The sequence below is a fragment of the Urocitellus parryii genome, chromosome 9, assembly GCF_045843805.1.
Source record: "Urocitellus parryii isolate mUroPar1 chromosome 9, mUroPar1.hap1, whole genome shotgun sequence".
NCBI classification, from domain to species: domain Eukaryota; kingdom Metazoa; phylum Chordata; class Mammalia; order Rodentia; family Sciuridae; genus Urocitellus; species Urocitellus parryii.
Genome location: NC_135539.1, coordinates 27665636 through 27680298, shown reverse-complemented (window position 1 = coordinate 27680298; position 14663 = coordinate 27665636). Strand labels below are relative to the sequence as shown.

Sequence of the window (14663 nt, the reverse complement as noted above, 5' to 3'; positions counted from 1 at the left end):
TTAATCTTCAGGTTAACGTCTCGATGTCGTTATAAACTTTGTCCTTGCACTGTTCTCGATGTCGTTATAAACTTTGTCCTTGCACTGTTCTGTCCTCCTCTGCGCCTCAGTTAGAACCTGTCAGTCTCTCTCCATGTCTCTGAGCTGCTGTTTTGAATTTTTTTACCTATTTGTCTCTGCTGCATTCTGGATAATTCCATCCTCTGGATTTCAGTGCACTGTTCCCTCTTTAGCTGGGCTAATCTGTTAAACCTCTCCATAAGGTTTTCAGTTTTAGTGTGGTTTTTATTTCTTGAAATACTGTTTTTTTAATCTGCTTGGGTAAGGTGCAGTGGCGCATGCCTGTAATCCCACCTGCTCGGGAATCAAGGCAGGAGGATTGCAAGTTTGAGGCCAGACTCAGCAACTTATTGAGACCCTGTCTCAGAGTAAAAATGGGGATGTGGCTCAGTGTTAAGCACCCACTGGTTCAGGACCGGTTCAATCACCAGTGCTGGGAAAAACAAACAAAACCAGGAAAACTCTGCTGGGTGCCCTTTATGGTCTCCCTGGCCCAGCGTGGACCCTGTTACTTCTTAGACGTCTTAGGCGCGCTCATTTCATATCTCACTTTTCATGATTCCGTTTTCTGAAGTCCTCAGAGATCTGTTCCTGCCAAATGGCATTTTTGGTAGATTTTGCACATGACATATATTTTTTGTTAGTGCTTAGCTATTTTCCATGGCAAGGTACTCATTTTCCTTGCAGTCTTATTTGTGAAAATTCTTTGAAGTCAATAACAAAGGCAGCTTCCTCCAGAGAGAGCTGGTTATTTGCTCCCACTGAGATCATTGTAAATTCAATTCTCAGCTTCAGGTTTTGTGAGTTCTGGGAAGAGCCCTTGAGGAATCCAATCCCCAGTAGTGGATTTTCCTTCCCTCTGATCACAGCAAGGCTTTGTGGCCAGGGTTTTCTTTACGATTCACAGAGAGGACCGCCTCAGTGCTAGTCACTGTGTGTGTGTGTGTGTGTGTGTGTGTGTGTGTGTGTGTGTCCGTCCAGCTACCCCCTTCCACCCCAGCTGTTTACCTTCAAAAAGAAGGTTTTAATGCTTTGCCCATATTTTCGGTGGTTTTCAATGAGAGGTCACCCTGGTACTCGGCTGCCTGGTTACCCAGCCTGGGATCCCTGAGGCCTTCTGTCATGCCCTTCCGTCTCTTCCCCTGAACTAAGAGTTTCTGGAAGTTGGAACCAGCTTTACTTTCTGGTTCTTGTGCATTTTCATGTTAAAGCATCTCTGACAGAATATTTTTGCTTCTTTTTCTACTTTCCAGTAATTTCCCATCTTTCCAAAATGAATAAACATTACATGAAAATTAATGAAATGTCTGGGCTGGGGCTCACAGGTAGAGCACCTGCCTGGTACATGTGAGGCACTGGGTTCAATTCTCAGCACCACATAAAAATAAAATAAAGAGCCAACAACTAAAAAGAAAAAGAAATCTTTTTAAAAAATTGAATTGATGAAGTGTGAAGTGTTCCTAAGAGATTAGGTCATGTAAGTGCTGCCATCTCTGACATTGACGGTGACTTGTCAACTCCTCTGGGCCCTCCTGGCCCTTGGAGGCCCTTTCAGGTGCATTTCAGGGAAGGTCCTTTATTCTGAGCACCCTTGAAAGAAAATGTTGGAGTCAGAACTCGTGCGGGGGCCACAGCTATTCAGTTTTAGTTTGCAGATAACCGGGAGTGGCCAGCATCACTCTGCTAATTCAGCTTCTTCCCAGAGCAACTTTACTGTGCTCAGAAAGACTGAAGGAAAGACATAGCCTATGGCTAGACTGCTGAGAGATTGCTAAGTGGAGACTTAAAATCCTTTCATGAAAATCCTTATCCAGAATTTACCCAAAGGAAGTCCTCACATTTTGTATTGTATGGCAAACGGGGCCGGTGGTACACATCTCTTGTCCCAGCTGTTTGGGAGGCCAAGACAGGAGGTTTGCTTGAGACCACCCTGGGTGATGTCACCCTGCCTCAAAAATAAATAAATGAGATCATAGTGTAAAAAAAAAAAAATGTTCACTGAAGCATAATTTATAACAGCACACATTTCAGCTCTTTTGAATTGGCTTCAACTACTTCAAACATCGAGTTTGTTCAATAAATGATAGTACATATGTATAACGTACTAGGCAGTCACTGAAAATGATCATACAAAAGAAAAATGGGGTGAAACCGCAGTATTATGTGAAAAAAAAAATTGAGGCTGGGTGCAGTGGCACATACCAGTACTCCTAGTGACTCAGGAAGCTAAGACAGAAGGATTGCAAGTTAAAGGCCAGCCTCAGCAATTTAGCAAGGCTCTAAGCAATCTAGTGAGACCCTGTCTGAACACAGAAAGAATGATAGGGACTAGGGATGTGGCTCAGTGGTAGAGCATCTCTGGGTTCAATCCCCAGAGTGGAAAAAAAAAAAAAACCAATGTATTTGTATACATGCTTTTATATATTTTCTAAATTTTTCTGCCATAGACGTCTGTTATTTTCATAGTCAGAGAAAGAGATTCTTTACCCTAGAAGCCCTGGCTTCAGGCTTCCCCCAGTGTGCCCGGTGCTAACCCTCTGCTCTCTTGCCTCTTCCTGGAAGGGTCACCTGAGCGAGGGCTATGGACAGCTCTGCAGCATCTACCTCAAACTGCTGAGAACCAAGATGGAGTTCCACACCAAGGTGAGTCCTGCTGGGCCCTCCTGCTCGCGTCAGGGAATGTTGTGGGCACAACATTGTGCCTCCATGCTTTGTGAGAGAAAGGTGGTCGATAGGGCTGCCACCGTCAGGCCTTGGGGTGTGACAGGGAACGAGGCACTGTGTCCTCTTCCCTTTTGTTCCCCGTTTTGCACAGGAGGAGGCCCGTCCATCTGCTTGCTTGTGAGATGTTAGGAAGCAGTGGTCCCACATTTCCCCACTGCAGGCTCCCTGCAGAATCTTCATAGGTGCAGAGCTGTGTGCAGAGGTGCATCAGGGAAGCCAAGTCAGGTGCTCCTGAGGACCATAGGGGCCTGCGGAGGGCACCTGAAATAGGAAGCCACAGCGTGGGAGGGCGGGCCTTGGAGGCGGGTCAGGGGCAGACAGGTGGTGGGAGCAGAGTGGCCACCAGGTGGGAGAGGAAGCAGCTGGGGAGCTGGAGAGGAAGGGGAACCTCCTCTGGTGCCTATCCCTGTGGTCCCCATGCGCTCGAGGGGCAGCGTCGACCCATGTGTACTGTGCCACTCTCTTAAACCTGCCGTGTCCCCACGGCAGCGTGACAATGGGCGTGGCCATGTCCTGGGGAGATGGAGCAGAAATGTGAACTAGGCCTATTGGACACCTCGGGGGCTGCCATGGGCCAGAACAGGTCGGGCCCTGAAGAGAGAAGGGCAATATCGTGTCCCCACGTGTGCAGTCTCCCAGTTTGCTAGGGCAGGTGACCGAGGTGGAGAACTTGTGAGCAGTAAGACTAGAGTGGAGAGAGCAGGAGGCAGCACCAATGCATGGGGATGGGGACAGGGAACAGTGGCCGTGGGCAGTAAGCTGAGCTCTGTCTGGAGTGCTGGGTTCTCCGCTACAGCACACATCACCTCCCAGCTGTGTGGCCAGGCACAGCAGCAGCGGCTCCTTGGCTCTAGTGTTCTCTGTGGTCAGGAATCCTGGGAGGACCTGGCTGGGTGCTTCTCTGCAGTCAGTGCTGGCGAGGGCTGGTGGTAGGCGCTGCAGTGGGGCTGCTGGGGCTGGCCTAACCCTGCCCTCCTGCAACAAAACTCCGTCCCCAAGACCCCAGTCTGCCACAAACTGGGTACTTAGGTGACCCAGCAGGAGAGCAGCCGGGTACTCGAGGCAGAGTGAGCCTGGAGACCCAGGGACACAGGCCTGGAACAACTTGGTGTCCCTGTGAACCTGCAGCAGACCTGCGTCAGGATGAAATGTGGGCAGGACAGCACAGGACCAGGGACCAGGGACCAGGCAGCTGCGGAAGGCCATCCCAGCCCCTGAGGCCTCGGCACCCACCTGGGCAGTTCCTTGGACTGCTCCACACCCAGGGGAGACCTGGCTATAAAGGGTCATCTGCACATTGTAGGGTGTCCTTCCTGGGGCCTTGTGTAAGGTAGACTTGAAAAAAAGACCCCAGCTGTCCACGTGGCTGCCGATGAGGACCAGAATTGGGACATGGCCCCTAGAACTGACAGAGTGGCGGGGGCTGCCTGAAAATTGGGAGGGGGACAGTGAGGAAGAGCTGGGTCACATGAAGAGAGGCCAGGCTGCAGGAGGGCAGAGGGGGAAAGTCACCAAGAGCAGAACCAGGCCAGGCGCTGGGGTTGCATGCCTGTAAGCTCAGCAGTTTGGGAGGCTGAGGCAGGAGGATCATGAGTTCAAAGCCAGCCTCAGCAGTTTATCAAGGCCCTATCAACTCAGCGAGACCCTGTCTCTAAATAAAATACAACAAAGGGCTGGGGATGGGTTCAATCCCTGAAGCGAAGAGAACGGCAGAACCCAGGGGGGCTCTGGACTGGGGGCTTCGTGGAGTGCAGAGGACAGGTGTCCACCTCCTGGAGTCCCCTGAGCTTCTGTCCCAGAACCGTGCCCAGTGAGACTTGCTGAACGAGAGAGTGAACCAAAGCCTAGATGGGATCTGACCCCTTAGGAGGGGCCGGCCTAAGTGAGGAGAGGGTCTCTCCAAGTTGGTCCTAGTACACAGCATGTGAGGAGGGAACAGGGCTCCAGTCCTGATGTCCAGAGGGGGCCAGAGAGGCCAGGAGGAGAGCGAGCATGTCAGAGTGGGATGTCCCTGAGACAGAGCAGGAGAACCAGCTGGACATGAGGGCAGGAGAGGACAGCAGGGCCGGGACCTGGATGTTGCAGCCAGAGTGAGGGAGGGTCTGCGAGGGAGGAGTCGGTAGGGGGCGGTTCTAGGTCATGGCTGGTCCTGACAGATGGGTGGAGTCACAGGGATTGGAATTGAGGTGGTCAAGGGTCATATGGCAGCGTGCAGGACTCGGCACATGGGACTGCTCTGACCCAGGTGCCAGGGACTAGGGTGAGTACCGGGATAATCGAAAACCAAGAGCCCTTTAGTGTGGAGTAGAGCCACTTGGGGACCTGGGAGGGCTGAGCACAGAGCCCAGCCCTGGTCAGTGGGGCTGAGGAAGGCACGGTGTCCTCGTGGACGGGGGCGGTTGAAGCGGAGGAGTCCCTGAAGTTCTAGAAGAGCAGCAGGTTGGAAGACAGATATGTGGGTAGCACCGTGGGAAAGGAGAGGCGACCAGCCTGAGAGCCCTGCGTGCTGGCCCCCGCCATCGAGGATGGTGGCAGTGCCCCGAGGAGCCCTGGAAGCAAACCCAGGCCTGTCTCGGGGGCCTTGGCACTGCGCAGCCTGGAAGCCGAGGCCGCAGTGGGGATTTCCTGGCAGGAGACGGCATATTGTGACTGTGCCACGGAACGCAGGGGGTAGGAGCCAGAGCCAGCACTTGCAATCCAGCCCTGCTGTCCCGTCTGGCCCGGGCTTGCCTGGCCCTTGGCAGCCCCGTCCTGCAGTGGCTGCAAGCTGGGTCTTTCTGGCAGGAGGGGAAAGATGGAGAGTGGAGATGTGGGGCACCCGCAAGCAAGCCATCAAAACAGTTGACGTGCCCTTCGGGGTTGGTTGGTTGTCATGCTGGGGATGGCACCCAGGGCTTTGCGCATGCCAGGCAAATGCCCTACCGCTGAGCCCCTCCCAGCCCCAAGCTCAGGGTTTTAAGGTTAAGTGGGGCTGAGTGCCTGGCACAGTCAGGTGATTGCGTGGCTGAAATAGGGTCAGTTGTGAAGAAGTCCCCTGCCTGAGAGCGCCTGGACCCACAGAAACGGCAGCGCTGAGCCTTCTCCGGGGGACTCATGCTCTGGACTCTGTTCAGGTCTCTCTGAGACAAGACCCTGCACAAGCTCTGACTCTGCTCCCTGCCTGTACCTACAGCCCCACCCACCTTGCTCGATCCCTGCCCTGTGTCCCCTGCACCCAGAGCAGCCCAGAGCTGACCTGGAGTGTATTAGTGGGGGCTTCTGCTCCTGGCCTGAGAGAATCCCGGATGAGTCCCAGTTTCCTCGGTTCTAAAACGGAAATCACTGTTTCTGCCTCACAGGCCGTCATGAAGATTGAGGAAGTTTATCCAGACCTTGTAGGGTCTGGCAGGTGGCTAGCCCCTTGCACCTCCGCCCAGGCCTCTCCCCACCTGTCACTCCCGCCCATTCAGTCACCTGAGGCTAAGGAAACACAGAGCACTGGGCCTCGCCCCAGCCTCTGGGGATGGGACCACACTAGGAGGACCATTGCTGAGAACTCCAGGGTGAGAGAAGGCAAAAAGGAGGGACTCCCAGCCCCGCCTCCTTCATCTCAGGTCCCCATCTTAGCAGCCTGAAGTCTTGGCTCTGGAACTTAGAAGCCCCTTGGTGAGGTGGCCCCCCATCTCTCTGGCCTGTTCCCCTTGCTCTCCAGGTCCGTCCACTCTAGACAGACCCCATGGTAGGAGAAGGATTTCTCTCGACTTTGGGGCTGCCTATATCTTCCTGCCGTCAAGTTTATTTCACTACTGAGGGTTTTTACAGGCAGGGAAGAGGATGCTGTACATCCCTGAACGGAGAGCAGCAGCCCCAGGAAATGGCAAGGACAGCAGGAAGCCTGGCTTGGGGTCAGAAAAGTCAGGGATGAATAAATACTCCTTCCCCGCAAATGGATGATTGACAGCAAGCGCCCATATGCAGGGTTTCATGGGAGAGCGTGCATGGAATGTTCCAGAGCACAGAATGCGGGGAGGAGCCCTCCCCTCATTCAGGAGGGTGGAGTGGGTGCTTGGTGTCTCGGAGCCTGTCAAGGTGTCTGTGTGTGGGGTCACATCCCAGGAGGGCTCCTTGACGCTGGCTCTGTTGGCCTTGGGGAGACGCCACCATCCTCTGACTTGGTTCCCACCTCCCTCCCAGAACCCCAGGTTCCCGTGCAACCTTCAGATGAGCGACCGACAGCTGGACGAGGCTGGAGAAAGTGACGTCAACAACTTGTAAGGGGCAGTCCCCATGCCCTGGGCCCAGGAGGCGACCGCATTTGTCCTTTGTCACTTCCCATTAGGGTCACAGAGGGCCTGATGCTAGGGGCAGAGGCTGGGGTGAGGTAAAGCCCCTGGGTGACGTCCTGATGGCCCCTTCCTCCCGCGTGCCATCCAGAGCCACCGGCTGGCGCCCCTTGCGGCCCCCCTCTGCCTCACCCTCACCTCCCAGCCTGGCGAGGCACCCGTCCTTCCCCTTCCCCATGTCACTGTGGACTCTCTGTCCTTCTTCATCTTCAAATGGCCTGAATGCCCACTCGGGCGAGAGCTGAGGTTGTGGCTGGGCGTGTGCGTGAGCGTTTGCACTGGTGCTCATGTTTGTGCCTTGGGGTGGGGGCAGGAGCTGGGGGTGGGTAGGTCAAAGACTGGCCTTAGGGGCTGGGGTGTAGCTCAGCGGTGAAGCCTGCGCCCAGCACACACCAGGCCCTGGGCTCCTCCACACCCACAAAGATTGGAACCTAAGTTCTCTTTCTTCTTGGGTCAGTTTTCAGCTAACAGTGGAGATGTTTGACTACCTGGAGTGTGAACTGAACCTCTTCCAGACTGGTGAGTCTCTGCCCTTCCATCTGACAGGGCTCTCCAAGTGACCTGATTCCCAGCTTGGTTGTCCTCCTGGACCTGGGGCCAGCCCTTGTCTCCCTGTCACAGGTCACATGTCTCTGTGCTCTTAATTCAGGGAGGGGCTGAAGTTCTTCTGTGGATTTGAAGCCAGTGATGTCACATCAGAGCAGAAAAACATGCTGCTGGCCTCCCTCCTAAAGTCCAGGCCACCAAGACCCCAAAGACAGGTCTTACTCTCTGACAGCCAGTGGACTGTGGCCACAGCCCTGCTGTCCTTTGGCCCTATCCATCTGCCATCAGAGATAGGCTGTGACCCAGGTGATTCCTTCCCAGGAGGAGGCCTTGTGTCTGCTGTTTAACTGGCAGCCATTGGGAAAAGTGGGTCAAGCTAGATTGTCACCCAGGACATCCTGCTCTGCTACTGGGGGCAGCTGACCACCCTGCCCAGAGTTCTGGGACCCCCAGACCCTCAGCTGCTAGCACCTCCCTCCTCTGGGTGTCTCTGTCCCCCTCACCTCCCAGCCGGGCTCCTTTCCCTGGGAGACAGAGGATAATGTGCTAAGATTTGAGCTGGTTCTCAGCAGGTGACTGACAGAGGACAGGCATTCTCGCTCGGGCTTGGTGGCCTTTTCAGCCAGTGGGCATGTAGGGCTTTGACTCACCTGAAGTCTGCTCCCTTCAGTGAGCTCATCTGTGCAGCATATGCGTCCCAGTGTCCTGTTGTGTCCCAGCGCTGGTCTAAGCCTGTGACGGGTCTGAGAGTCTGTGATGCTTTGACCAGTCAGCTCAGCACAGGATGTGGGAAATGAAGGAAGCAACCTCCTGGCAACGTATTTGAGCAGGGCCCTCTGTGAAGTGGGCAGAGGCCTAAAAACAAAACACCTACTAGGGAGTGTCATCCCCACCCTAAGCCACTCCCAGTCAGGGAGGGAAGTGCTGTAGATGGACTCAGTAGTATTTTTTTTTAATATTCATTTTTTAGTTATAGTGGGACACAATACCTTTATTTTTATTTATTTATTCATTTATTTATTTATTTATTTTTTATGTGGTGATGAGGATCGAATCCAGGGCCTCACACATACTAGGCAAGCGCTGTACCTCTGAGCCACAAACCCAGCCCTCAGTAGTAATTTTTATATGCTCCGTAACTATTTGCGTAAAGGTACATGAACAAGTATTAATTGCTGTGGCTAATGATTATTTAGCTTCAGGAGGGAAGGACCCAGACAGGTGATTCAAAACTCATTTACCTTTGGCTTTTGAATGTGCAAGACTTATTTTTTATTTTTATGTGTTTATTTATTGTTTGGTTTTAGGGATTGAAGGGATTGAACCCAGAGGTGTTTAACCACTGAGCCACACCGCCAGCCCTCTTTAGTCTTTACTGTGAGAAATGGCCTCACTAAGTTGCTTCTGAGGCTGTCCTTGAATTTGTTTATGATCTTCCTGCCTCAGCCTCCCAAGTGACGGGATTACAGGCCACTGCACTGGGCTTAGAACATGCAAGATTTGAGTGTGGCTTTGTTAGTCAGCTTTTCTCCACTATCACAAAATACCTGAAATTAACAGCTCTTCAATAAATTACATGAGATATGCAGCACTTTCATATCAAATGGGCTCTGTGTTAGATGATTTTGCCCAGTTGAGGCTCCTGTGAGTGTCCCGAGCACTCCCGGCTGCCTGGCTGAGTTGCGATGTTGATGGGTCGGGTGCAGTCACAGTGCCAACTTACTGTGTTTTAAGCTGATCAGGATGTAACCCCACCCTAAGCTGAGAAGCATTTGTATTTAAACTGGTTACAGTTAAATAACATTTCAAAGTCAAGTCCTCAGTTGCACAAGCCATACTTTAGGCATGTTTGGTGTGGCCATATGTGGCTGCGTATTGGATGGTACAGCCAGAGCGTTTCTGTCATTGTGGAATTCTATCTGCCCCAGGGGTTCTGACACCCCAGGCCAGCAGTCAGTTTTCAACCTTGGTCGCCTGTTAGATTCACCCAGGAGGCTTTTGAAAACCACCATTGCCCCCACCCTAGCCCAGACCAGCTGACACAGAATAGGGGCATGGGGACTTGCAGGCAGCGTCAAAGCCAAGAGCCGCTGCACATTACAAGACCCTGTGAGGCGTGCGCTTGGCATCGTTGGGCTTCATCAAAGCCTCTGGAGGCCCAGAGAGATTGAGCACTCATCCTCATCCACACTTACACTGCTGTGGGTGGTGCTGGGCACCAAGGGCCATCTCAGGAGGCCTCAAGAAGGCAGCGGGCAGCCCCAGAGAGGGACCTGCTGTGGGTACTTGCCAGAGTGGAGCCTGAGGATGGCTTCCTTGCAATGGCAGCTGCTTGTAATTTGTGTCAAGAAGAAAAGCTGCCTGCTAATTAGAACAGTTGGGGATTTTTTTTTTTTTTCCATTTGCCAAACTAACCCTGTTACCAGGGATTCGTGCAGTCGGAGGAGGAAGAGCACGCAGGGCTCTGGGCAGGGCCACGCTCTGTGGAGCTGCAGGGAAAGTCACGTCCGTTTCTGCCATGGCTAGCACCTCCAGGGACATGCGCAGCCTGGGCAGGAAGGAAAACCACCAGGCCAGGGGGCGAGCTGAGGACCTGCAGCCAGGCATTCAGTTCCTGGGTCAGGAACTTGGGCATAAATATGGAGGGATCTCTGGAACAGAAAGTGGGGGAGCAGCTTCCTCTCCAGAACTCGGGGGAGTCGAGGGCAGCACGTCTGCTGATGGCCCCCCATGACCCCGATGAGCTTTTGACCCCGTGGTCCATCCTGCCCCCCAGACCCTTGCTTGGTGCGTCTGTGCCCTCCAGTGTCTCCCTTTGAAATGGCCTGAGAACCCCTGAGGCGAGCCACTGGGAAGCCACAGCCGAAAGATTCCCTCCTTCACTTTCTGATCCCCGCTGGGCGCATTCTGCCCTTGCTGGCTACCGCCAACCACCAGGCCTGCGGCACTTCCGAAGGCCAGGGTGGTCAGGCCAAGTTCACATGCAAGCGACTCGGCCTGATTGGTCAGCTCCTTTCAGGTTCTGAGGCCCCAGGGACCTGAGAGCTCCCCGGCATAGTGACCCGTCTCCCCATTGGGCCTGACATGAGCTGAAATACTAGCTGTGCCTTTCTGATCTGACTTGGGGTAGAACTAGGAGGCTCCTCAGCGATGGGAAGAAGGGATTCCTGGGCGTCCCAGGAGCTCTCCAGGGATGAGCAGATCTCGTCTTTCAAGGCTGTCACGGGGCTCTGCACAAAGCGGAGCCTGTTCATTGCACACCAGGCATCTTGGCCATCGGGGGCAGAGGCACCTGGCCTAGCTGCGGGTGGCCACGTGGGCTCTCTGGTGCATCTTTAACTCTCAGCATGACACCTTGGCTTTCCAGCAATGGAGGTTCCCCTAATGACAGGGACACCCTCTCTGTGCTGCAAGGGCTAAGTGAGTCAGCTGGAGTGATGCCCACCCAGTCAGCCCTTGCTGCGTGCTGGGCCCTCCTCTGCCTCTCTGCCTCTCTGCCACCTGCCATTGCCTCATCCTGTTGCTTTCTCCCCCTTTTATTTCCAGTGTTCAACTCCCTGGACATGTCCCGCTCGGTGTCAGTGACCACTGCAGGGCAGTGCCGCCTCGCCCCGCTGATCCAGGTCATCCTGGACTGCAGCCACCTCTATGACTACACCGTCAAGCTCCTCTTCAAACTCCACTCATGTGAGTACACCCGCGGGATCTTTCTCTGTGAGCCTCGGGCGGGGAGGTGCCTCATAGCACGTCCCCTAGGGAGGTCCCTGGGGACCACAGCCCAGCTGCATGCCCTTGGCTCTGCTTCTGTTTCAAAAGTGCCTGGAGCTCCTGGCCATCAAGAGAATGGAAGGGGCTAGGGATGTAGCTCAGTGGTAGGGTGCTTGCCCAGCACAGGGGAGTGCCAGGGTCCCATCCTCAGTACCACCAGAAAGAAAAAAAGAGAATGGAAAATGGAAGAACAGGGGTCTAAATTACGATGGGCCGAGTACAGCTCCTAGCAAGCCATTGCTGTGTCCCAGGATGGTTCATCTCCATCTGTGCTGTGTCTCTATTCCTCAAGGACATTAGGTATTCTAGGACCTACACAAGGACCATATCTCTGGCCCATATGAGCCAAGGCAGCAATGTCCAAACCATTAATGACATCATCCTTTGTACAGATGGAATTTTATGGAGAAATATGTAGAACGGAGCTGCTCACCTAAATGGAGGGCTGTCCCTCGCCTGCTGCATATCCCTGGCATGCCCTTGGCAAAGCATAGTTTGGAAGCTACTGTTCTTGTGACCTCCATGCTTCTGTGTGCTGGTGGTTGGTTTGCGGTGACGGTCATGGAACCCAGGGCTTCTCACATGCTGAGCTCTTGCTCCACCACCAAGCTGCACCCTCCCTGTGTGTTTCTTGTTTGAAACTGTGTCTGTGCCAGGCTCACTCTGCTTTAGGGGGTCTCCAGCAGGGTTCAGATCTGCACCGTTAAATGCAGGTCCCTATGTAATCCTGTGGCACTTGCGCCCCACTGCAGGGTGGCCACCATGAAGGATTGTATAAAAAAGTCTGTGCGTGATGGAAAACCAAGAAAAGTCTCCATGTGCACGGACACCAGCAAAGTGTCATGGGCCTGGGGTTTTATGTCACAAAAGACCACATTTTAGAAGTGTGGGACAAGGATGATCCCTAACTGTGGTCACCAACAAGCACGGAGTCCAATTGTTAGGACAGGGTCAGAGAATAGTAGCACGCGGAGGAATTCAGGGTGGTTTCCTGGGAGGGAGATTGAATTTTCTCTTCTGGGATCAGAAAGGCTGTGGACCAAATCTGAAGGGAGCCCAGGGTCAATCAGATCCCAAGAGGAGAAGGGAGATGTTGCTTGGCAGCGCCAGTGCCCGTGAGCTTGTAATCATCTCTACGATGCTGTAAAATACGTCGCACAACACAACCTCACAAGGTTCTTATAGAGCTGTGAGATAGGAGAACAGGCAAGTAATTATTGGGGTTCAAAGATCTCTAAAGGCAGGGCAATGTGTGAGACCCACTTGGACGTGCAGGGGAACTGGGTGGCTGAGGAGAGAAGTAGGGACATGGGAAGACACAGGTCGAGCATCCCTTATACAGAATGCTCCATCCAGAAGTGTTTCAGGTTTCGGAATTTCTCGGATTTTGGAACATTGGCATGGACTACCAACATCCTTGATCTGAGACCCGGCGGTCCTCAGAGGGCTTTGGATTTCAGGTCACTTCATTTTGGAAGCGTTTTGCATTTCTGATTTTCAGCTTGCAGACACTTGACTTCTCTATACTTTAATGTAAGACATGTTTACTTAGAACTCTAGAAAAGTCATCAAGACAGTATAGAGGATTCCCGTTGACCTCATACCCAGCTTCCCCTGCTATCCCCATGTTAGCGGGATGCACCTTTCACAACTCATGAACCACTATCAATACCTTATTAACTGAGGTCATGCTTTCTCAGATTTCCAGTTGGTACCCAGGGTCCCTCTCCTGGTCCGGATTCCCATCTGGGACACTACATAACACGGAGCCATCTAGTGTCCCGGGGCTTTTCTCAGCTGTGATAATTTCTCAGTCTCTTTGTCTTTGAGGACCTTGACATGTTGAGTGCTAGTGAGATTTTTTGGAGAATGACCCTCAATTCCTTTTTTATTTTTTATTTTATTTTTATTTTTATTTTACCATGATGTGACTGGGGTCCTAGGACCAAGTGCTCTTGGGAGGAAGCCCATGGAGGCAGACTGACTTTTCTGTGCACTGTCCGCTTTGGTCCTCTCGATGGATCATGCCTGATATGTGCTCACACCCAGTGAATGTCCCACCCATTCAAAAATGACTAAAATTGAGATTTTTAAAAATAGACTGAAAACTGAGTTGTGGTCTGTAGCTGAATCACACAGACTCCCACAGTCTTGAAGGTGAAGGTGGCTTCGTGATGGGGAAGCTGTCCCTGAGAGGTAGCTGCTTGTACAGAGTCACACAAGTTACACTGGTGATCAAGTGTGTGCCATATCTGCCCTGGTCCAACGCCAGGGCTGGGCCAGGTCAATGCTGCTTCTGTGGTCAGCCTCCTCACACTGGGCCCAGAATGGCTCATCCTTCTAGACCAAATTGGAAGTGGGAAGATTTGGAGGATGAGGGTCCCCACACTCCTGTGGGGCTCCCTTGGTCACAGACCAGAAGTGGCCCCAGGATGACCACCCTTCCATCCGGAGCCCATGTGACCTGCCTGCCCCCTTACACTCCTTCCACTCTCCTCCAGGTCTCCCAGCTGACACCCTGCAGGGCCACCGAGACCGCTTCATGGAGCAGTTCACAAAGTAAGTGGCTCTAATAACAGGAGTGGAGGCAAATCAAAACCCGCCGTAAGATGGATCCAGGCCGAGCATGTGCACACTGTGAAATACGTGAGGGGCAGTGGGGCCTGCGTTCTAGGGAGATAAAATGACAGGAAATAGCTAGGACAGCAGCACACCTACTGGACCCTGCTAAATCCCCTGGAAGAGGGAGATTCACCTGCCCTATGCCAGGACTCCATCTCTCTGTCCTGTCCTTAGGTCACCTGCTCTGACCCCCTTTACACAGACAGCTCCTAAACACATGTATCTTAGATCTAAATTCCAATCTCACATACTTGATGTGACACCTAGATACCAGATTGAAATTTTAAATCTTTAACTGAACTCAAGGTTTTCTCCAAAAAAAAAAAAAAACCTTCTTCCCAGGCTTTTCTGTCTCAGTAAACACTGCTACTGTCCATTTAGACCTGGAACTCACGTATCCTCACGTTGCCCCACGTCCAGTCCACCGTTGACTTCTGCTGACACTCAGATAACTTCTAGCTCCATCCACAAGTGCATCAGCCACCAGGGCCTCCCGCCAGGACCCTCTGGCCTGCAGACTCCCTAGACTCCACCCCCCTCTGTAATCCAGGCCTCGCCTGCAGATGGAACAGTATGTCCAACATCTCTCTTGCTCAAGAGCTTCCCATGGCTCTGCCTACA

At 53.0% G+C, this 14663-nt stretch overlaps 1 protein-coding gene across 3 annotated transcripts in view; it reads left to right on the top strand.

The window, feature by feature from the left end:
* Window positions 1-14663, top strand: part of Hip1 (huntingtin interacting protein 1) — a 131018-nt gene that overhangs the window by 90538 nt on the left and 25817 nt on the right. For all 3 annotated transcript variants that reach the window (XM_026396852.2, XM_026396851.2, XM_077802279.1), the window contains exons 5-9: window positions 2623-2703; window positions 6958-7034; window positions 7564-7625; window positions 11199-11339; window positions 13922-13979. In XM_026396852.2, the coding sequence (XP_026252637.1) occupies window positions 2623-2703; window positions 6958-7034; window positions 7564-7625; window positions 11199-11339; window positions 13922-13979 (419 nt within the window). The remainder of the gene's footprint in view (window positions 1-2622; window positions 2704-6957; window positions 7035-7563; window positions 7626-11198; window positions 11340-13921; window positions 13980-14663) is intronic.